The sequence below is a fragment of the Tripterygium wilfordii genome, chromosome 22 (genome assembly GCF_013401445.1).
Source record: "Tripterygium wilfordii isolate XIE 37 chromosome 22, ASM1340144v1, whole genome shotgun sequence".
Lineage (NCBI taxonomy): Eukaryota > Viridiplantae > Streptophyta > Magnoliopsida > Celastrales > Celastraceae > Tripterygium > Tripterygium wilfordii.
In genome coordinates this window covers 13,886,252-13,906,787 of record NC_052253.1, presented here as the reverse complement: position 1 = coordinate 13,906,787, position 20,536 = coordinate 13,886,252, and the positions used below count along the sequence as shown (strand labels likewise).

The following is a 20,536-nucleotide window of genomic DNA, read 5'->3' as shown; positions in this document are numbered from 1 at the left end:
ATTTAATGCACTCACTCAATAAAAGCTGGCGCATTTCATTACTTGAAAGCTGGTTATTTCCATTAGGGGATATTCTGATTAGGAAAGGCTACTTTTGGATTCAATTGTTGAAGCTATATTTGCTATAGAATTGAGGTTAAGATGCAAACAAGAATGGTGGCATTCAAAGAGAGCAAGGACCCTGTCATTACTGTTAGAATGAACCAATCAAGGGTTTTGCCATTGAGAGTCCTTCAATGTTTCATGCTCTTTTTGGTTCTTGGTCTTGCGATTTCAATCGTAAGTCTCAACACCTTTCGATATTTTGCCATTCACAGTTTATCCCCAGTTGTTACAAGGTCTACTATTCTGCATTGCTTTGATAAGCCACAAGGCATTGCAACTTGGGTCACCCCCCCTTCAATTTTATTGCATACCATGAATGATACAGAATTGTTTTGGGGCGCTTCATTTGTTCCTCAAATAAAAGAATATCCATTCAAGAGGGTTCGCAAGATTGCATTCATGTTTTTGGCAAAAGGACCATTGCCATTGGCACCTCTTTGGGAGAGGTTTTTCAAGGGTCACGAGGGGTTTTATTCGATATACGTCCATTCTCTGCCATCTTATGTCCACAACTTTACAGCTTCATCAGTGTTCTACAAGAGACAAGTCCCAAGCCAGGTATGGGCAGTCTTTCACTTCTATCATGTAATGACATGGATTTTTATCTCTTCCATATCTCTTTTACCAGTGGGCTGCACTCGCATACATATCCTTATGTGTGATTACATGCATTTCTATATTTTTATTTCAACAGTGAAGACTATATTATTCTGTATATTATTGCTGCCTTATCATGATGGATACCATTCTTATTGCCCATAACAGGTGCTTCAGTGAATTCCCTTTACCACTTTATGTCATTGGAATTTGCACCTGTTTACATATACATATGATTTGTTCCTATACAGAACGCAGAATGGGGGATGATGAGTATGTGTGATGCAGAGAGGAGACTTCTGGCTAATGCATTGCTTGATATCTCAAATGAGTGGTTTATCCTTGTGTCAGAGTCCTGCATTCCTCTCCAAAACTTCAGCATCATTTATCACTATATATCGAGGTCTCATTACAGCTTTATGGGTGCATTTGACGAACCCGGGCCCAATGGTAGGGGACGTTACAACTGGCAAATGCAACCTGAGGTCACACTTGACCAGTGGCGTAAAGGGTCTCAGTGGTTCGAGGTTGATCGGGAACTTGCAGTTAGAATAATCCAAGATACCAAATACTACCCCAAGTTCAAGGAATTTTGCAGACCAGCATGTTACGTGGATGAGCACTACTTCACTACAATGCTTAGCATCGAAATTCCACATCGATTGGCAAACAGGACTCTTACATGGGTTGACTGGTCAAGGGGCGGTAATCATCCAGCTAGTTTTGGGAAGGTCGATATTACAGAGGGATTATTCAAGAAGATTTTTGAAGGTCAGACGTGCCTTTACAATAACCAGCCATCCACAGTTTGTGTCCTTTTTGCAAGAAAGTTTGCTCCTAGTGCCTTAGATCCTCTATTAGGATTAACATCAAAAGTTTTTGGGTTTTGATGAAAGCATGTTACTGAGATGCATATCTGCAGAAGCACTAGATGACACATTGATTGGTGATGATAACCCAGTATATGCTAATGCTAGGTGTGATTGGATTGTCTTGCCATGCTGCACATGTGGTGGGTTTATATATTTGAATGTATTGGAAGTAGAATACTGTGTTGACGTGGTCTAGCTCGTGACATTATAATAATAACTTAATAAGCAGTTTTAGGCCGATTTGATCTGCTGCTATTGTGACTTACAGGTTCAATAATATTGTATTTTTAGCATGTCTTTCCATTGCTAACTACTTATCGTGGATGATTCCAATCTTTGTTTCTTTACAATTTTAAAGAGTATTTCTTTCCATTAAACTCTAACCATGAATTCTATCATAACCTTTACGTAGGCTACAATTTCTGCCGCATTTTCCATTTTGTCTGTCACTGCTTTCATTACTCATGTTCCATGCACTCGACTCGAGCAATACTGGATTTGGATGAAACTTGAGTTGATTCTGATGCCATGTTCTAACATCTCATTATCATTTATAATACTCTATTGCTTCCAAGTATTCCAATTTTTTTTTTTTTTATGTTAGTTATTTTTAGAATCGGAGGATAGAAGTCTGGCATTGAAATACCAGAAGTAGGCCAGGGTTAAGGTTTTACATCACACAATGGAAGAATTTTTCCTCAGTTAACATAAATGAATAATTCAACACCAAGAGAGATTGATAACCTTAATAAGGGGTTAGCCTGGTGGTTAGTTGCTCATGTCTAGCTGGTAATTACATGTGGGACGAGGGAATAATTCCTGTCCAAGCGAATAGTCGTGATAGATCGGACACCTTTGTTATAAGAAAATTAGAAAAAAAAAGAAACATATTTTAAGTAGGAGGGAATTTGGAATTACATGTGATCCCTATAATTCTTTTTCCCTGTTTTTCTTTTCGGTGAAGGAGAAAAGAAACAGAGTTTGAATTCTTTGGTGATATGGCAACAGGCAAGCCGCAGAATCAGGAATTGCAAGGAGTTACTCATAAAAAAAGAAGGAAAAAAAGAAAAAAGAAAACTGGGAATCTGAGTCCTTGTGATAAAGAAGAATAAAGATTGCTTGTGGATTCCAGCAAAAAGAAGCAAGTTCCATGTCTTTTTTGCGTGAACAAGACGCTATGCTGACACGGCTGCAATGAAGTTGTTTTGTTGGCTTGTTATTTTATCTCCGATTGATTCTCAATTGCATATTGTGTGGCATTATCTTCTGCCAAAGTTGAAGGTGCTGATCATAACTTGGAATCAGATTCTGCAAACTTTTGCTCTATTTTATAATTCAAATGTACCTTCGTTCTTCCAAACCATATCTCTGCTACTCGCATCTCTAAGCAGCATATTTCAGCTCCAGCTTCCATCAACAATATGGTAAGAACTATTATCTCAAGATCATTATTTTTGTTGTATGTAAGTCCTTACAAGAGCAATAATTGTCCATATATATTCATAGTAGTTATATATATTTACTGTCCTTGATTAATGTTTGAGTGGAAATTTTTTGAAGGAAGTTGGCAGTGATCAGTCAAGTGTGAAGAAAAGGTCCAGTATAATTTTGGGACCTTGGGGAGGAAATGGCGGAGCTAGCTGGGATGATGGAACTTATAATGGAGTGAGAGAAATCAGAATCGTTTATGACAAATGCATCGACTCGATTTGTGTTGTGTATGACAAGAACAGTAAGCATGTGGAAGCAGAAAAACATGGAGGTGTCGGAGGCACAAAAATGGCCGAGGTAATTATCTTGATCACTTTGTACTTTCCTTGGTTGAAGCACCTGAGCTTATTAGATTTTCAAGTTAATGTCTTTGAACTTATATCTTCAGATTAAGCTGCAATATCCTGAGGAGTACTTGATCAGCGTGAGCGGGCACTACTCGCCGGTGGTTCATGGGGGAAGCCCTGTGATCCGATCGTTAGCATTCAAGAGCAACCGAAGGATGTTTGGTCCGTATGGAGTTGAGGAAGGAACACCATTTACATTCTCAATTGATGGATGTCAAATCGTTGGGTTTAAGGGGAGAAGTGGGTGGTTCCTGGATTCGATCGGATTCCGATTGTCCCGAGTTTCTACCAAGTTCCTCCAAAAGGTTCAGAAGAGGCTTCAGAGGCTTACCACCACAGCTTCTAATTCATCTTCTACTAGAAATGCTGAAGAAATTGTGGAGTGAAATTTCCATATACATACATCTACTATGGTTTTATTTGAATTATGTAATATGAATAAGGTATATGAACTCTCTTGCATGGTGGAACAAAAAGGAAATAATTCTATGTACAAATATGTTTTTGGTTAATACAATTTTTGGTCACTCAAAGATGAGACATTTTTCAATTTGGTCACTCAAAGTTCAAATGTTGCAAGTTGGTCACCTACAATTTTTATTTGTTTCAATATGATAACTCGATCAGATTTTTTAAGTGTAATTATTAGGGTTAGAGATAGACTTTAAGATTCGTTATTACTAGTCAAAAATATAAATATTAAATTGGCATGATTTGTGAGATAAGACTGTAACATCCCATCGTCTCATGTCACACAACCACACAATTATCAATGCATATTATACAAAACCAACAAGTGGTGGCTTGGTTAGTAATCGATTGGGACTGGGTTACCCATATGTGTGCTCATTATCGACTGAGTTATGTATATGTATGTCCAAAGTTTGATTCCAATAACGAACATATTTCTCAATTATATTTAAAAGAAAAATCATGTTATACTAAAAAATACACAAGTGATTTCATGGAAGACCATTTCAGCATGGGGGATAAATTTGCCGGTAAAAACAAAATCTACTGCTGACATCAGATGGGACTCCACGGTCAAGATATGAGATGGAATGAGACTAGTGTAGACAGCCAGACAGCCTCCAATCCAGTGAAGCTCTCAAGGGCCAGACATGGTGACCATGTCGAGCAATAGCTTTCGGCACCTAACTCTCACGACCAGACGCCCATTGCTCTACAATTTCCGAAGACTCCAGTCCGAAACCTGTCTGGCATCCTTTCCTACCCAAGAATCACAGCAAAATCAACCCACCAGTGCCGACACCGAAAAAATCAAAGCCCACGGTGACACTAGGAAGTCAGCTCCGTACTTCCCTAAGAGAGGTCAAACCGTAGAGTTGGTTTGCGACTCATTGGCATTTAAGGGAAAAGGCGTGTGCAAGATCGCAGACTCTGGGTTTGTCGTCATGTGTGACCGTGCACTCCCTGGCGAGCGATTCATTGGGCGTGTGACTCGCATCAAGAAGGGCAGCTATGCTGAGGTTAGCTTCTTCTGTACTGCTGTGCCTACTGTTGATTTTACAATTCACTAAGTGAAGAGGCAAATAAAAGTTGTGGGTTTTATTTGATGGTAAAATATTGATGAAAAAATTAAGGAATTTTTTTTCTGGTTCAAAATTTGGCCTTTTGGGAGATTTGATGAGTAAATGGACGGGTAGAAATTGGCGGCCATGTTGGTTGGTTTTTTGTGTAAATGGTAAATGTATTGAATTTGTAGTAACATTATCAATCAAATTATGTAGTTAAGCATTCAGTGAACATGGCCTAGTGATAAAGTTACTTTATTGCAACCTGCCTCAGCAATGCGAGGGTAAGTTCTTCCCAGTCCTGTGTGAGTCTGGTTCACTAGGAGTGACTTTATATCTAAAATTTATGATTCCATTTTGGTTGTCAAAATTGCAGGCAACTAAAGTTAAGACAGTCTCTCCACATTGGGACGTTGTTGATGCCCCTTGTGAATATGCTTCATATTGTGGAGGTTGTAAAACACAGAATCTATCCTATGAGGCTCAGCTTAGAGCAAAGGAGCAACAGGTCCATGAACTCTTGGTACATGTTGGAAAGTTCTCTGTTAATAGCCCAGAATACGCTACCATTATGAAGGCCATTGTTCCCTGTGCTATTCAATTTCATTATAGAAATAAGGTCAGTGGAAACTATTTTCAATTAGTATACTTGTCTGTGCTCATTTTTTCGCATGTGGTGCTTATGAATTGTTTATGTCCCTGATATGTGCAAAAATATCTAATCATCCTGCAAAATATTTTTATGTGAGATTCTGAAATATAAATCTGGTGTGAAAATTGACTGCTTATTTAAGAATCCCTAACTTCTTTTTTCACTTTTGCAATTCGCTGGAACTATTTAATAGTAGACTTTTTTTTTGTAAGTATTTATGTGAAACTGTGAAAGTATTATTTGCTGCTACTTTCCTGTTCTTACAGATGGAGTTCTCTTTTGGTTCAAAAAAATGGTTAACAAGAGATTCTTTGCAAGAGAAACAAGATGGAAATTCAAATTTTGCTCTGGGGTTGCATTCTCCTGGCTATTTTGATAAGGTTCTCAATGTTGATAAGTGCTTGTTACAAAGTGATCCTGCCAACAAGGTATGGCACATCTTATATTGAGGGTCGGTATTTTTGTATGTGGGATTTGTTTTAAATACTTATTATGTTGATTGGTATTATCAGTTAGAGCGTTTAATTTTACTCAGCATATATGAATGTAATCAAAGAATCCCCATTTTGCATAAACTTTAATGTGATAATGCAATTTTTCTGTGGCAATGGTAGCCAACATTTACAATGAAATGATAATTATCATAAGAGTAGCTATTTGTGTGTGTGCTGGCATGAGAAACACCACCATCTAAGATAATCTTAGTCGCTATGCCATTTTTACTTACATTTTTATATATAGGTTCTTGCAGCTGTTCAAGATTGTTGGAGAGATCCACGGTTAGGTCTTACTCCATATGATGTCCATTCGCATGGTGGATTTATGAAGCATCTAATGCTAAGAACTGGAAGGTACCATTATGGATAAAGAAAATTTGAACGACGTGTTTTTCTTCAAGTTTTTGACCCAAAAAAAAATTGGGATGAAATATCCCATACTGATTGACATCATTAATAAATTGGTTTTAGTTATTTGATGATCTTAGTGATGTTATAAAGGTATGAACTTAAAGATCACATTGATTCAATTAAGCACTTGTTGTTCAATGGCTATCTTAATTCTCATATTTGATGGTCCTGGGTTTAAGTTGCATGTCTATTTTAACATTTTCTTTAGTTAATGTTTTTTTCCTTATCTCTTAAATTATTGTTTCCAAACATATTTTTTTAAATCATGTGGGAAGAGGAAGATGTGATAGATCAAACAGATTTTTAATGGTCAGAATTACATTTTGGGTTTTTTTTTTTATGAGAATTTAGCTTATGTAGTTATGTATTTCAAATCAATAGAGACTCCATCTTTATTATTGGGAACCGCCAATTTTTGACATCCGCCTCATGAGCACTGAGATGAGTCTGCCATCTAAAGTACTTCCGTAAATGAAGCACTAAAGTAATTCTTACAATTGCCTCTACAAGAGTATCTCACTCTAAACCTGCATTGTTTAGTCTTCTGCAAATTCATGGACTTATAATTTATGATGGTATCATACTTTGAGCTCATGAATCGTTCAATTCATTCTGCATTGTCGTTCTCTCTCTCTCTCTCTCTCTTATGTTTTAACTCTCACACACACACACAACACAAACACACACACACACACACACACACACGGATGAGAGCGGGCCTTGCCTCATAAATGAAGTTGCTGCATTGCAACCTTGGCCTTATGGCTTAAATAATGGAAATAGCCTCTCTCAGATGTGGGGTAAGGTTTGCCTATATTTACTCTTTTCAGACCACGCAATAAGGGCTCCTGTGCACATGCCTATCTGCTTACTTTTTCTTATTTCCTCATTATTTATTTCTTTTTCCAGTTATGTGAAGACTGGGTCACCCCAACTTATGGTTAATTTTGTGACCTCATCTTACAAGCCAGAGCTGCTGAAGCCTCTAGTTGATAAAATTTCTGTTATTCCTGAAGTGGTTCGTATAAGAACTTTACTCCTTACGTTGGGCAAAAAAGATATTTCTGCTTTTTTATTTGGGATTTGGAGCAAGCTACTTTTTAATCAATTGCACATCTTCAGTTGTCAGGTTTAAGAATATTCCTTTTGTCTGGACTGGCTTCTATAAAATGAGAAATGATTTAAGTTCAGTTATCAGCCAATGAGCAACAGGATTGGACAAAGATCTGCAAAGATTGAGCCAAACCTACTCCAAGCTGTGCTTAGGAAGATTCCTCCTCAGTGGCACAAGTGCCTGTATTTTGGTTTGTTCGGGTAATGGAGAAGATATTGCCCTGTTTAGGTAAAGGAGGGTTGATGCACTGGGTTGGTTTGGTGAGGGTCAAAGGAATGGGATTGTGGTTGTGGAGAATTATGTTTGACAAATTGTTATGAGTTAGTTAGTTTCCTTAGCCCTTGAAAGCAAAAATTATTAACGATTGCATGGTCACATGGGGCTTCAATGTTTATGGTTTTAGGAAGTGATTAAATTGCTTCAGCCATGTTCTACTTATTGTTTTTCAGTGAAAATTTTCAGGAGAAAACATATGAGATGGAGTTTTGAAAGTTGTAGAAGTGACATTTTTTGACCTACTGTCCCTAGGCTTGTGAAAAATCTGGCATGTTTGATATGATTCAGCGAAAACTCACTGCATTGCTGTTAAGTTTCATTGAAATTACTTCCTTTTATTTTGGCTCTGAAATACCATTGATCCCAGCAGACTTTGAATTCTGTTTATAACTAGTTATTTTTATTGACTGATAGGTGAGCATATTAAATAATGTTAATACTTCTGTTGGCAATACATCCATTGGGGAGGAAGAGTACACATTGTATGGGAAAACCTCCATTACAGAGACCTTAAGAGGACTTATATTTGAAATTTCAGCAAACTCTTTCTTCCAGACAAATACTTCTCAGGTTTGTGATGGCAAATTGGATTTTCTGCTCACCAGCTCATATTGCTTGCATAATTGTTTCCATAATTGCTGCAACTACCCTTTCAATAGTTGAGAAAAAAATCTTTTTAGGCAGAGGTGTTGTATAAACTTGTTGAAGACTGCGCTTGTCTCAGAGGAGATGGCTCAGAAATTGTTCTTGACCTATTTTGTGGGACTGGTACCATCGGCCTGACCCTTGCGAGAAGGTAAATTTCTTCATTTGGTTTACAAGTGTTGGATGCTAACATCTGGAATGACAATTTTCCCTCCCCTTTTAGGGTTAACCATGTATATGGATATGAAGTAGTTGCTCAAGCCATCTCAGATGCTCGTCAAAATGCAAAGCGGAATGGAATCAACAATGCTACATTTGTAGAAGGCGACCTTAACAAGATTGATGCAAATTTTGGCGACAATTTCCCCAAGCCTGATGTTGTTATTTCAGGTTACCTGTCATTGGCCTAATTCACCCAACTTATTTTCTTGTTTACTAGAATTTCAAATTCATCATTTTCCTTAAAACAATAGTAGTTCTTTTCTTCTGGTATGATTGATGAGGTAGCAAATCATTGTCATACTTGGTGTATGACTCTGAGGGAAAGGTGGGGAAGAAGGTGGGATTTATAGGTTGTGGACAATTTTCTAGCCTACCAAGTTCTATTTTTTTCCCCCTAAAAGGCATGCTTTTATTTTTCTGAATTGGCTGGTTTACTCGGAAAGTGGTGCTTAGATGATCATTGGACTGTGATTTGATGGTTCTCCTGAATTGTAGGTGGTAAAATTTGTTGCATTTTTGGACTGCTTAAGCTTGGTAAATAAGGTTCCTTCTCTGGTCCAATTTGTGTCCTCCTGTCCATGTGTCTGTGTGTAAGTGGGAGGCAGTGGGGGTGTTTGTTCAAGTAGAATTGATTTATGCATTCTTCACTTGACATGAAAGTGGGTTGCAGCAAGATTCTACAAGTTTTGCTTTTAGGGAATATTCAACTGAAATTAATTACTTCATCAGAATATTTTTGACTTCACCTTGTCTACTGTGCCAAAATTTTGTAGATCCCAACCGTCCTGGCATGCACATGAAATTGATTAAATTTCTGCTAAAGCTTAAGGCGCAACGCATTGTATATGTATCGTGCAATCCTGCAACATGTGCACGTGACCTAGCTTACCTTTGTCACGGTGTGGTATGTCACTGTTATTAAGGGCTTGCTTTTCTTTCCTTTTCTGGTTCTCTGAAATTTATTCACACAATTCAAAACTGTTTTTGTCTAAACTACTTTGATGTTGAATCCTTGGGTAGGTTGAGCAAAATATCAAGGGATGTTACAAACTCATAAGTGTACAGCCAGTGGATATGTTTCCTCACACTCCTCATATTGAATGTGTGTGCCTATTAGAGCTCCGTTGACCATTCCTTGTACTCTCATGCCTAGGGTCTCATATATCTGCACGCACTGCGGCCAAGGCTGTAATTCTGATCAGATCTTCAACTTCCCTTGATGATTTTGATAGAGGTGCTGGTGTTCCTTAATATATTTAAAGAGAGAGAAGTTTTGAACTCTCGTGAAGCTTCAGCCCACAAAAGAAGTGTTTCTATGCTTTGGTATGGCTGAATGTAATTTTCCATATATCTGCTGTTGAAAAGCTTCATTTTTCGGCATTAAGAGGAATGACAGATGCAGAATACAAATAGTTTATCTGCTGGGATATTCCGGGTGAAAAATAGCAGGTGCGATGTTTTTATTGATTATTTTTCATGGAGCAGTTGCTCATTTATTTATACCATTGGAAATATTTGGCATTGATTGTCAATACGTTCCTGTGTTCTTGTTCATAAATGGGTAGGGCATTTTGGTTGTGTTGGAAGAGTGATTTGTTGATTTTGAAATGGGGCAATTTTTGTTTATAAATATGAATGAGACTTGTATTTTAACAGAATGCTTCTGCAGTTCTGCTTGCATTGTAAAAAATACATGTCATTGCACCGTTTTAAATTTCACTTGTGAGGCCACAGCTGAAGAAATGCTTTGAAATGGTGATGCCCTATATATTCTCATCATTCAAAAAACTGACAAATTATCTATATATCAAATTAAATAAAGAAAACGAGAGAAGTGAATTGCAGGCAGAGGAGAGGAGAAGGTGGCAAAAGGAATATATAAGCAAATGCTAATGGGAACCCATTCACTTATCAGCTGTAGTCATGGCGCGCACGTGGCTAGGATTCAGAAACCAGATGCTAGATAGTTATAGTGAAATGAAAAGCAAAGAAACAAATTAGGACAAGTGTGAGAGACAAAATTCTGTCATCATCGATCCTTGGATGCACCATATATATATATATCCCTTCCTTCCTTCCTTCCTTCTGACCATGTGCCTTTGGTTGCCTGCCAACATCTTCGTTTTTCCTTCCCTATTATAAAAATATAACAATGGGCTCTTAATTCCACAATATTATATTTCTACCATCTCAATTTTTATTTATTTTTTAGTGAACTACTTCTATAAAATATTCTAGTCCAAGGTAATCAATTTTAGCTTCCACCACTAGCCACTGCATCAGATCAACCATTCAACCCTCTACATCTTACCAAGATATTTAAGGCGGGACAGTCTCATTCATATACTTTGTTTTATACAAATAATAATTATAATTTGATTAGTATTAAGTGAAAACAATTTGGGTTTGGCCATGATTAATATTATGATTAGTGAAGAATCTTTGTAGTTGTAGGGGGATAACTTTTTACAGTTCGCGTGCTTGTAAACAGCATTAGCAACCAAAAGGATGTCAGAGAGAGCTTTCTAGAAAAAAAAAATCATATAAAACACTGTATTAATTAATTATAGATATATCTATATAAAATATATGTTTACTCTCTATGATTCTCATGTTGAAAACTACATATATACTCTTTCACGCCCCACCAATCTGACTATAAAACCTTATCTTTTTAAATAACAATATTATACTATTATTAATTATCTATATATTTTATTAAGCTTCTCATCTCCCTTAATTTTCTCTTATATACTACCTAGCTACTGCACCATTATAAGTACCATATATAGCCTTGCAAGTCATAATAGCTTTTGTCATCAATTCTACAACAAAACACATTTTATTGTTCATATCTTGCTTCATTTTGAGCTATTAGAGGAGAACTAACACCATTCTATTCTCTCCAGTCTCCATTATTGGTGCATCTGGAATTGGTATGTAGTTACTGTTATTTGTACATATATGTATATAGATGCACAAAGGCACCCATATATATATGCTAATTAGGAACTCGTAATTTCCTCCTCTCTAACAGGAATTCCATCATCAATGGATAAATATTATGTTGATCAGGAAATATTCATGATGAGTAGCGGTGCAGATCCAGGCTTGGATTCCATTAATGGAGTCTCGGATATGAATTTCATGATGAGCAGTCTAGATCCTCAATTTTCTCCTTTGAATATTGGTTTCAACATATTGGCTGCCACTACTACCGAGTGCAACACAGACACATCAGTGGAAGGCACTAATGAGGGTATTTCCATGATTTTTCGTTCCGGAGAGTCTGATCGTCATCATCCTCCGAGTCTTATCCCAAACTGTTTGGGATCCGCTATATCTGGAGAGTCTGATCATAGTACTAATATGAACGAAACAGTCTCTACTAATAAAGTTTCTTCACATCAACATGCCAAGTCTGTTTCCACGAAAAGAAGCATTAGTGTTGCTCAAACTGATCAAGATGGGGTGTTTAGGGTGATCAACAATATTCCACCAAGTTCAAAGAAAGCCAGATGGGAGAAGAGGCCGATAAGCTCATCATCAAACATCAATTTCCAATCTCCAGACCAGGAGCCTGATCCAGAGGCAATTGCACAAATGAAGGAGATTATATACCGTGCAGCGGCATTTAGGCCGGTGAATTTAGGGTTGGATGTGGTGGAGAAGCCAAAGAGGAAGAATGTTAGAATATCAAATGACCCACAAACAGTGGCTGCAAGGCAGAGAAGAGAGAGAATTGGTGAGAGAATTAGGGTTTTGCAAAGGCTAGTCCCTGGTGGAACCAAGATGGACACTGCATCAATGCTGGATGAAGCTGCAAACTACCTCAAGTTCTTAAGGTCACAAGTGAAAGCACTTGAAAATCAGCTTTGCCATAGAAACCCTCTTCCTCCTCCTTCCCGCCATGCTAATCTAGTTTTCTGTTCTTCATTGCCTAATATCAACCAAAAACCCTAGTAATCTTGATGTTAACCACAATCCATAAAATAACATTAACCATCATTTCATTTCATTTCATCATCAGCATATCAAAACTTGTCAGCATGCAGCTAGCAATCAAAGCTTGATGATTACATCTTTTGTATGTGACAAAGTCAAAACCTTAATTAGCTGATTATAGTAGAGTTTATCTTTTATGTTTCAGTTACCATCCATCATGACATCTTTTTCTTAACTTTTCAAGTTGGTGGGGCTAGAAAGAAGTGGAGATTCAGGTATTTATAATTAATTGTTGTAATGAAAGTACATCTTTTGATGTGAAGTGGAGGCGTGTTTAATTTAATTTAGTTTGTTAGCAAACCAATGTAGCGTAGGAGACATTCTCTTAAAAAAATGTGAAGGGGTCCTGTGTCTCCTTAATTCAATCCAAAGCGTGCCCTTGAAATTCACCAATTCTCTCAAATGCTTACCACACTCTACAAGCATGCATGTTGTCCCGATGAATATATATATATCAGAGAATTAATGTTGATGTGCTTAATAAAATGGAAAGAATTCATCCAATAATCCTCAGTTAATTTCCGGTGATTGAATGAAAAGAAATGGAAAAAAAAAAGAAGGGAATATGAAACTAACATGTAATTTATCACCCATGTTATAAATTTATAATTGATATTTGAATTGAAGGAGATGTTGATTGGGGTTTTTATATATTTTCTAAATTTAGACAATGCAGAAAATAACCAAAAATTGCGTGGATATATATGCAACAACCTAGCTAGCTACTCTTCAAATAATTATTGTAACGTTAAAGAAAAGAAAGAGAAAAATTGTTAGACGGTTATGATATATGTATATATATTGCATGCATGTGTGGTCTGTTCCGGGAATCAAACCTAACGTCACCACCTCAACCGTAGGAGTTATTGGCTTGGCTTTTTTATTGCGTAGGCAGTCACCAATCTTGAATCTTGATTGATTTCTTATTCTTAGGAGGCTGAGAAATATGCATGCGTCTGGTTTGTTTCAACATATATACATGTTACTAGCATAGGGTTTTTTATTACTCAACCGTAGGAATTATTGGCTTGGCTTTTGAATTGATTACTCCCTTGGAATTGGATCCGTCCATACAATGCGCAGTAGCCCGCACGAAATCTTCTCAGCTCGAGCTACTTACCTAGTCCACATAGCTGGCCCAGATTAGAGCCCATCTTTCTCAGCAACTGACCCAGATTAGAGCCCACCTTTCTCAGAAACTGACCCAGATTAGAGCCCAAGATAGAACACCTTTCTCAGATCTGACCCAGATTGTACTTTTGCAAAGCCGAAGCCCAAGATAGCCCCCCCCTGCAGCCTCTTTGAGCCCAAGTCCAAGCCCGAAAAGCCGAAAGTGTCTTCGTGAGGCCCAAAGTTCCACGCAAAGCAGAAAGAGCCCAAAAACCTGGACCTCTTGATGCTTTAAATATCGAGCCCATCTGCATTGAAGTAGGAGCCCGCACCCAACTTCTCTCCCCCTCTCTGCGCGGAAAGGAAATGGCGAAGTCTTGCAAGGGACTAGCGATGGAACTTGTCAAATGTTTAAGCGAATCTGATTGCGTTAAGGTTTCTTTTATTTATCACTCAATTCAATTCAGCTCAATGTTCAATCCTATTATTGATATTTGCTTTTAACTCGTATTCTGATATTTGTTATTAGGTTGAGAATCGTTCATACAGAGAATGTGCCGCAGAGAAGAGCCCTTCCATACCTAGCGAGTGCATGGGTCTTAGGGATACTTACTTCAATTGCAAGAGAGGCCAGGCATGCCTTCTTCCCTCTCTCAATCTTCTGCTTTTCTTGTTATCAGGGACTAATATATAAGCTTTAGGGTTTAGGGTCTAGGGCTGATGCAATATGTATAATTTGTGTTCAGCTGAGTATTGTTGTCCTATGGTTAATTTGTTCTTCTCAACAGAGTTGACGAGTTTTTTTTTCCTGCTCAGCTTGGACAGTCTGACGGGCACAGTTCTATTTAAACTGAAATCATTCTAGTCAGTTGGCAACTTGGCATATGTTTAAACAAATACATAACGGATTTTGGTTGTCTCATTGCTCTTATGAGAATCTACTTTAAAATCCCGAAATGCAGACTGATTTGAATACATTGCCCTTGTTAGTAGATGGAGGAATTTAGCCTTGTTGAACTCGAATTGAACAAAATTGTGCATTTCCCTTTCATCATGCGCACTGAAATAACCTTGGCTGGAATCAATCCAATTATATTTCTCAATACTCTGCTTGGAGTTTGAAAGAGAGGACGCAAAAGAAATTGTGATTTTTTATGTGTTTCTATTTACAAGAATGGAGATATGCAGAGATGTGTCCCAATTTTTAAATTCAAAGAGATTTGTAAGGGTGAATTTGGAACTTAATACCTGCTTTTTTAATGGAATCATGTACCTCTGTATCACAGCCATTTTGCGTGGTAAGAAAAGTGTTTATGCTGAAGGGCTTGAATGTCCTTAAGAATATTTTTGCTCCTACGTATAACTCTTCCCAGTGAGGGAGGGGAGAACTCTTGTTCTGTGACCCTTGCCTTCCTCCTTCCTCCATTCATAGCGTAAGTTTTTAACTTTTTATGCAGCCTATGGCTTTATTCTTGGATAGTGATCGTGTTTTCTATGTCTTTTAATTTTTCCTTCTGTGAAATCATTATCACTGCATCATAACATCGAATTCGCATTTTTTGTAAAAATCCACCCTATTAGTATACAAATGATATGTTCAGATGATTACATTTTGGGAAATTGTTGTTGTGATTAGCTTTAGTGTGCCTTTTTGCTTGGATGCACTCTTAAACGGCATTGACAAATATTTCTTTGGCGTCTTGTGATTAGACTGGGCAAAGTTTAACATAGTTAGAAATGATAGTTGTATGGATGATTTTAAACTTTGAGCTGCAAATTCAACAAGCGTCTCAGTTCCTTACTGTTAATTAATGGTCCACTTGGGGAGGAAAGTTTAGTGGTGTTAGGAGTACGAGTATAATGAGGACTCATCAACCGTCCCCAACCGTCATTTTCTTTACTTTCCAAAGTAGCCTGTTCACAGTGTAAAAACTTTTCTGGTGCTTTAAATTACCATAAACATCCCTTGTGTCAAAAACACAAGCTGTATCATTTGCAGTTTTTTTTCCTGTTCATTTATGAATGATTGAGTTATTAATTAGTAATGCCACATGCTTTCCTATTTCTTTGTACTAGATATACATTTTATATTTTTCAAACCTCGAGCATCTGTATGGGCCAGAAATGTTTCTAAACGCTTAGCAGAGCTTGAACTAATTCTCATTTAGACTTGGCCTCAATTCTTCATTTGCTTTTTAACATCTGCCCTTCTATCCATGAAGGAAATAGATTGATGTGAACTTTGTTGATGCTTGCAATCTAATTCCATTGTAATGACCCGCCCGGGGCGATGGGCTAGTTTATTCAGACTTAACTAACACCATTTGGTGTTGATTTGAGAGGAATAAAGATATTCTGTTGTCTTGTAGATATTTTATATATTCCTATTCCCTCATTTTCCTTTATCTCAAGTGATTTTACTGTGTTGCCTTAGTTCCCTATAATTTATGGTCATCTCGCTCTGTATCTAGTGAGACTGAATCACATTGAGCAAAAAGAGTTTTTTTTTCAATGTTTTGAGGATTACGAGCTCAGTCTTGGCATGATTTTTCAGGTTGATATGAGAGCTAGGATTCGTGGAAACAAAGGCTACTAGTAAGACTTCATGGTTAACTGACAGAAACTTACGGCATTGGAGTTTTGAAGTTACAGAGAAATTGATACAACTGAAAGAGACTGTTCTTGAATGTTGTTTTCCTTGAAATCTTCTGGCTTTTACTAAAGAAGGCGCAATCCAAATTGTGTATATGTTTTGGCTCAAATAGTTTTTCCTCCTCGACTTGGAATGAGCTGTATTGCATGAAGAAGGGTAAATTGGTTGTTGAATTTTTGCTTCGTAGTCCTGTCTAGCTGCTATGAGAATAATCTTCCTGTGAATCTGTTGGACTTTAGGCGCCTCTCTTCATAATATGGCATTGCATGAATCCTATTCCTAGCCCTAGGTTTGTAAGCAGCTACATACATGTCCTTCCTTCCTACGGTAGTCATGAACATAACCGCATCATTGTAGCCAAGGTTTTTGATGCAAATTCTTCAAATTCTATGTGGACTATTTGTCAACGTCAATCTTACCAATGCAACTGACAGACCCCCCAACATTATCTTCAGCACATCTTCCTTCATCAATCTCAATTATTGCAAAAGCCCGCTGGATGATAACTGCCCGATCATAATCCCAAAAAAATTGCCCAATCATAGTTTTATAATTATTATTATATTATATATTACTCACCCCCAATAGATGATATAGTGATGGCGAAGGCTACGATCCTGACCACACACGTCGCTATTGATTTATGTAAAAAAAATATATAATCAATAAAGGCAAACGGACGTCGGGGATCATCGATAGAGAGTGATAAAGACTTAAAGAGTGTACGCTTCCTTTGTTTCTCATGGCGGGTATTACGATAACTCTCCAACGCATTTGGGTTCCACTCTCTACCTCTTGATTTCCGCATTTTTTTTTTAAACAAAAAAAGGCTTCAGAATGGCTGTGGCTACAGCTTACGCCAAGTCTGCTCTTCACTTCAATGACAAAAATCTCAAAGCCTTTGCAGCTCCTACTCTCACTGGGTTCTTCGTCAGGGCCTATCCCAGTTCCCTCTGCAGGTACCCGAGCGCAAGGTATGTGTCAAATTTGTGTATTTTCGTTCATATCAGCTGAGTTGAGGTTAATGGTGATGAGTTTTGTTTTTTTTACTTTGATGTTTTGAAATTTCTTTTCAATTTCACTTCTAATTCTCTTGCTCAATGTTGAGCTTTTTTAAGTTTTAGGTGATATGTTCTACTCAAGTTTGAGATCCTTGGATTTGGGGTTAATCTTATGATTGAATAAATTGTCAATGTGAAATCTTTTTTTTGAATTCAATCTGATCCAATATCATAGTGAGAGGTCTGTCTTAGATTACATCAACACTGCTTTGCGTCCTCGTGACACTTTCTGCTAATAACTGTATTTTTGTCAGATTATCTTCGTCATTAACTGCTGTTGTTCCGCGAGCAACTTCAGCTACTCTAGAGGTATGCAACAACTGTAAGTCATTGTAGGTGCCGATGATTATAACTGGGTTTAGTTCTATGGGTGGTTAAGCCAAGACTCGCTTAGCAGGACGGCAGTACTAGTGAGACTGATACAATTCCGACTCCTAAAGTTATAATTGATCAAGACTCTGACCCTGATGCAACTGTGGTGGAGATAACCTTTGGTGATCGCCTCGGAGCTCTTCTTGATACTGTATGATACCCCTTTTCTTTGTAATTTTTGTTGATATAACTGTCATTTCATATCTTTTACTTCAACCATCTCTAAATCTCAGTTTCTATGGGATAAGAAATATTAGGTCTGTGTCATCTATCCTTGTCTTTTTGTTAAGAATATATGCACTTTTGTGATTACATTTAACCATCAGTATATGGGTTGTAGATGAATGCCCTTAAAAACCTCGGGCTTAATGTTGTGAAGGCAAATGTCTTTTTGGATTCTTCTGGAAAGCACAACAAATTTTCCATCACAAGAGCGTAAGTAACAGATGCTGGATATGGTTGTTTTTTTATGTCCGAATGCAAAGGTTATAATTCTATTACTTGGTCCATGCTCATTGTAGCTCTGTGCCATGCGTGGGTTTCATTCCTTATCTTCTTCAAAAATTTGATGTATTTATCAAAAAATGCTCCACTGCTTTGGTTTGTTACTGAAGAACTGTAGATGACTGAAACTGAAAGGATGAGATGGAGCTGAAAATTATGTAATCGATGTTTGTAATTCTCGAATTAAGAACTTATCCCTCAAATCTCTCTACCTCCATTTTCCTAATCATCATTAGTTCAAATAACAGTAACAGTTTTAGATAATGTCGTGCAGGGCAAAGTATATTTGCTCTCACCAAAATTTCCTGTAATGTGATTACTGACTCCATGAACAAACTAAGAATTTGAACAACTTGGTAACTGTTCTGAACTGATATTGATTTGTTTGTGGAGCTTGTTTGTAGGGATACTGGTAGAAAAATTGAGGATCCAGAGCTGCTTGAGGAAATTCGTTTGACTATTATAAACAATCTACTTCAATATCACCCGGTATTCATTGCTGAACATTTTTTTTTTTTCGGTTTTTTGTCTTGAGATTTCAATTGGAGACCCATCTGAATGTCTTGCCTTACTGAATTGGAACTGTTCGTCCAGGAATCAAGTTCCCAGCTGGCAATGGGAATGGCATTTGGTATGGTCCCACCAAAACAACAGGTTGTTGATTTGAAACTGTGATTCGTTTCCTGTAGATTTCTTCTTGCACACTATAGAGTGGTATAGATAAGGTTGTTGCAAGTCATTTATTGTTTTAGCATCTGTCATATTCTTTTTGGTCTTTTAACAAGCGAAGAAAAAGAAATACGCCTTTTTTTAAAGGGCAATTAAGAAAAAAAATATGCTTATCTTCTTCATGTTTGTGGTCGAAACTGATGCTGTCTGGGAATAGTTGTCTCTATTACTGTACTGATAGGAGCATTTAAGTCCCACATCAATCCTGGCTCAAATTTGTTGTGTTTGAAATTCTTCAGGTTGACGTGGATATAGCAACTCGCATAAGCATTAATGATGACAGTCCTGACAGAAGGTAATTGTGTTTTTGGATTTTATTTTGATTTGTTGAGCGTCCGTGACTTTTAACAGTTCTCACCTTATTCCGATAATTGCTTACTGTTCACTGTGTAGCAATTTGCCGTTAATGATGCAGGATGATTTTTTTTCCCTCACGATGAAGTTGGCAGAGTATGTGTTTTTAGCTTCAACTTCCTTAAAATTTATGTGCGTATGTGTGTCTAATTGCAGCTTGCTTTACGTCGAGACTGTTGATCGTCCTGGATTATTGGTGGATCTTGTAAAGATTATCAGTGATATTAACATTGCTGTCGAATCTGGAGAATTTGACACCGAGGTGTTAGATTACATCTTAACTACTCATTGCATCATTAATTCTCTTTTCCCGTCCTTTTTTGCTCCAAACATAGTTAATAAAACTGCATTCTCGCTTCACTATTTCTTGGTCTGGCATGCAGGGTTTGTTGGCTAAGGCTAAGTTTCATGTCAGCTACAGGGGTAAAGCCATTATCAAGCCTCTCCAACAGGTGAAATCTTTAATCCATATTAAAGTCTTGACCTGAACAGCTTTCGGGTACTTTCATGTATTTCAATTTGCCTTTACATTTATATTGATGTGCACTGTGAAATTTGTAGGTCCTGGCTAATAGTTTACGTTACTTCTTGAGGCGACCGACAACTGAAGAGGCAAGTTTTTGAGCCGCTCTAGCAGCTGACCAATTGTCAGAACAATAGTAGCCTACTTTAACATACAAAGATATCCCCCATCCCCATAGATGGACTGTAAACAAATGAATTTGTAATGAAATGGTACTGTAAAATGATACTCAAGCTGTTGTATTCTGGTAACCGTGTGAAATGCAACTGCATATATATGATCTCCAACTTCTTGGTTCTTTGGGAAGGCCCCGTTTGGTCCAGTGTATCCCATAGCGGATACCCCCTAGGGTACCTGCTAGCGGGGGTGCTGCACCAAATGGTGCGAAAACGCTAGTAACTGCAGCATATATGCAAAATTTCCTCGCTTAAGAATGTGCTCTATTATAGCAAGAATTTTGC

At 37.5% G+C, this 20,536-nt stretch overlaps 6 protein-coding genes across 8 annotated transcripts; all 6 read left to right on the top strand.

Annotated features, from left to right (window-relative positions):
- Nucleotides 1-141: 141 nt before the first annotated feature.
- LOC119992283 (glycosyltransferase BC10-like) lies at nt 142-1,802 on the top strand. Its single transcript, XM_038838986.1, has 2 exons — nt 142-663; nt 954-1,802. Exons 1-2 carry the CDS (start codon nt 142-144, stop codon nt 1,590-1,592), a joined length of 1,161 nt encoding a protein of 386 aa, XP_038694914.1. The 3' UTR covers nt 1,593-1,802.
- Nucleotides 1,803-2,815: 1,013 nt separating this feature from the next.
- LOC119991278 (jacalin-related lectin 19) lies at nt 2,816-3,962 on the top strand. Its single transcript, XM_038837600.1, has 3 exons — nt 2,816-2,998; nt 3,135-3,362; nt 3,454-3,962. The coding sequence occupies exons 1-3, from the start codon at nt 2,996-2,998 to the stop codon at nt 3,796-3,798; spliced, it is 576 nt and encodes a 191-aa protein (XP_038693528.1). The 5' UTR covers nt 2,816-2,995; the 3' UTR covers nt 3,799-3,962.
- Nucleotides 3,963-4,413: 451 nt separating this feature from the next.
- On the top strand, nt 4,414-10,053 carry LOC119991277 (uncharacterized RNA methyltransferase BT_0643). 3 transcript variants are annotated; one of them, XR_005466200.1, is made up of 10 exons: nt 4,414-4,902; nt 5,324-5,566; nt 5,866-6,027; nt 6,341-6,450; nt 7,417-7,525; nt 8,312-8,467; nt 8,578-8,693; nt 8,766-8,932; nt 9,260-9,668; nt 9,785-10,053. XR_005466200.1 is itself a non-coding variant. In XM_038837599.1 (10 exons), the coding sequence occupies exons 1-10, from the start codon at nt 4,534-4,536 to the stop codon at nt 9,890-9,892; spliced, it is 1,671 nt and encodes a 556-aa protein (XP_038693527.1). In that variant the 5' UTR covers nt 4,421-4,533; the 3' UTR covers nt 9,893-10,053. The 3 variants fall into 3 exon arrangements, 1 of the variants encoding a protein (XP_038693527.1); XR_005466201.1 differs by lacking the exon at nt 9,785-10,053 and having other exon boundaries at nt 9,260-9,422; nt 9,536-9,668; XM_038837599.1 differs by having other exon boundaries at nt 4,421-4,902; nt 9,538-9,668.
- Nucleotides 10,054-11,676: 1,623 nt separating this feature from the next.
- On the top strand, nt 11,677-13,000 carry LOC119992301 (transcription factor bHLH87-like). Its single transcript, XM_038839011.1, has 2 exons — nt 11,677-11,700; nt 11,802-13,000. The coding sequence occupies exon 2, from the start codon at nt 11,816-11,818 to the stop codon at nt 12,725-12,727; it is 912 nt and encodes a 303-aa protein (XP_038694939.1). The 5' UTR covers nt 11,677-11,700; nt 11,802-11,815; the 3' UTR covers nt 12,728-13,000.
- Nucleotides 13,001-14,193: 1,193 nt separating this feature from the next.
- LOC119991120 (cytochrome c oxidase assembly factor 5) lies at nt 14,194-16,820 on the top strand. The gene is made up of 3 exons (XM_038837336.1): nt 14,194-14,314; nt 14,409-14,513; nt 16,434-16,820. Exons 1-3 carry the CDS (start codon nt 14,246-14,248, stop codon nt 16,473-16,475), a joined length of 216 nt encoding a protein of 71 aa, XP_038693264.1. The 5' UTR covers nt 14,194-14,245; the 3' UTR covers nt 16,476-16,820.
- Nucleotides 16,821-17,228: 408 nt separating this feature from the next.
- Nucleotides 17,229-20,375, top strand: LOC119991119 (ACT domain-containing protein ACR11-like). Its single transcript, XM_038837335.1, has 10 exons — nt 17,229-17,506; nt 17,848-17,902; nt 17,991-18,116; nt 18,306-18,400; nt 18,874-18,958; nt 19,064-19,123; nt 19,438-19,493; nt 19,709-19,814; nt 19,936-20,004; nt 20,114-20,375. Exons 1-10 carry the CDS (start codon nt 17,370-17,372, stop codon nt 20,174-20,176), a joined length of 852 nt encoding a protein of 283 aa, XP_038693263.1. The 5' UTR covers nt 17,229-17,369; the 3' UTR covers nt 20,177-20,375.
- Nucleotides 20,376-20,536: the final 161 nt, after the last annotated feature.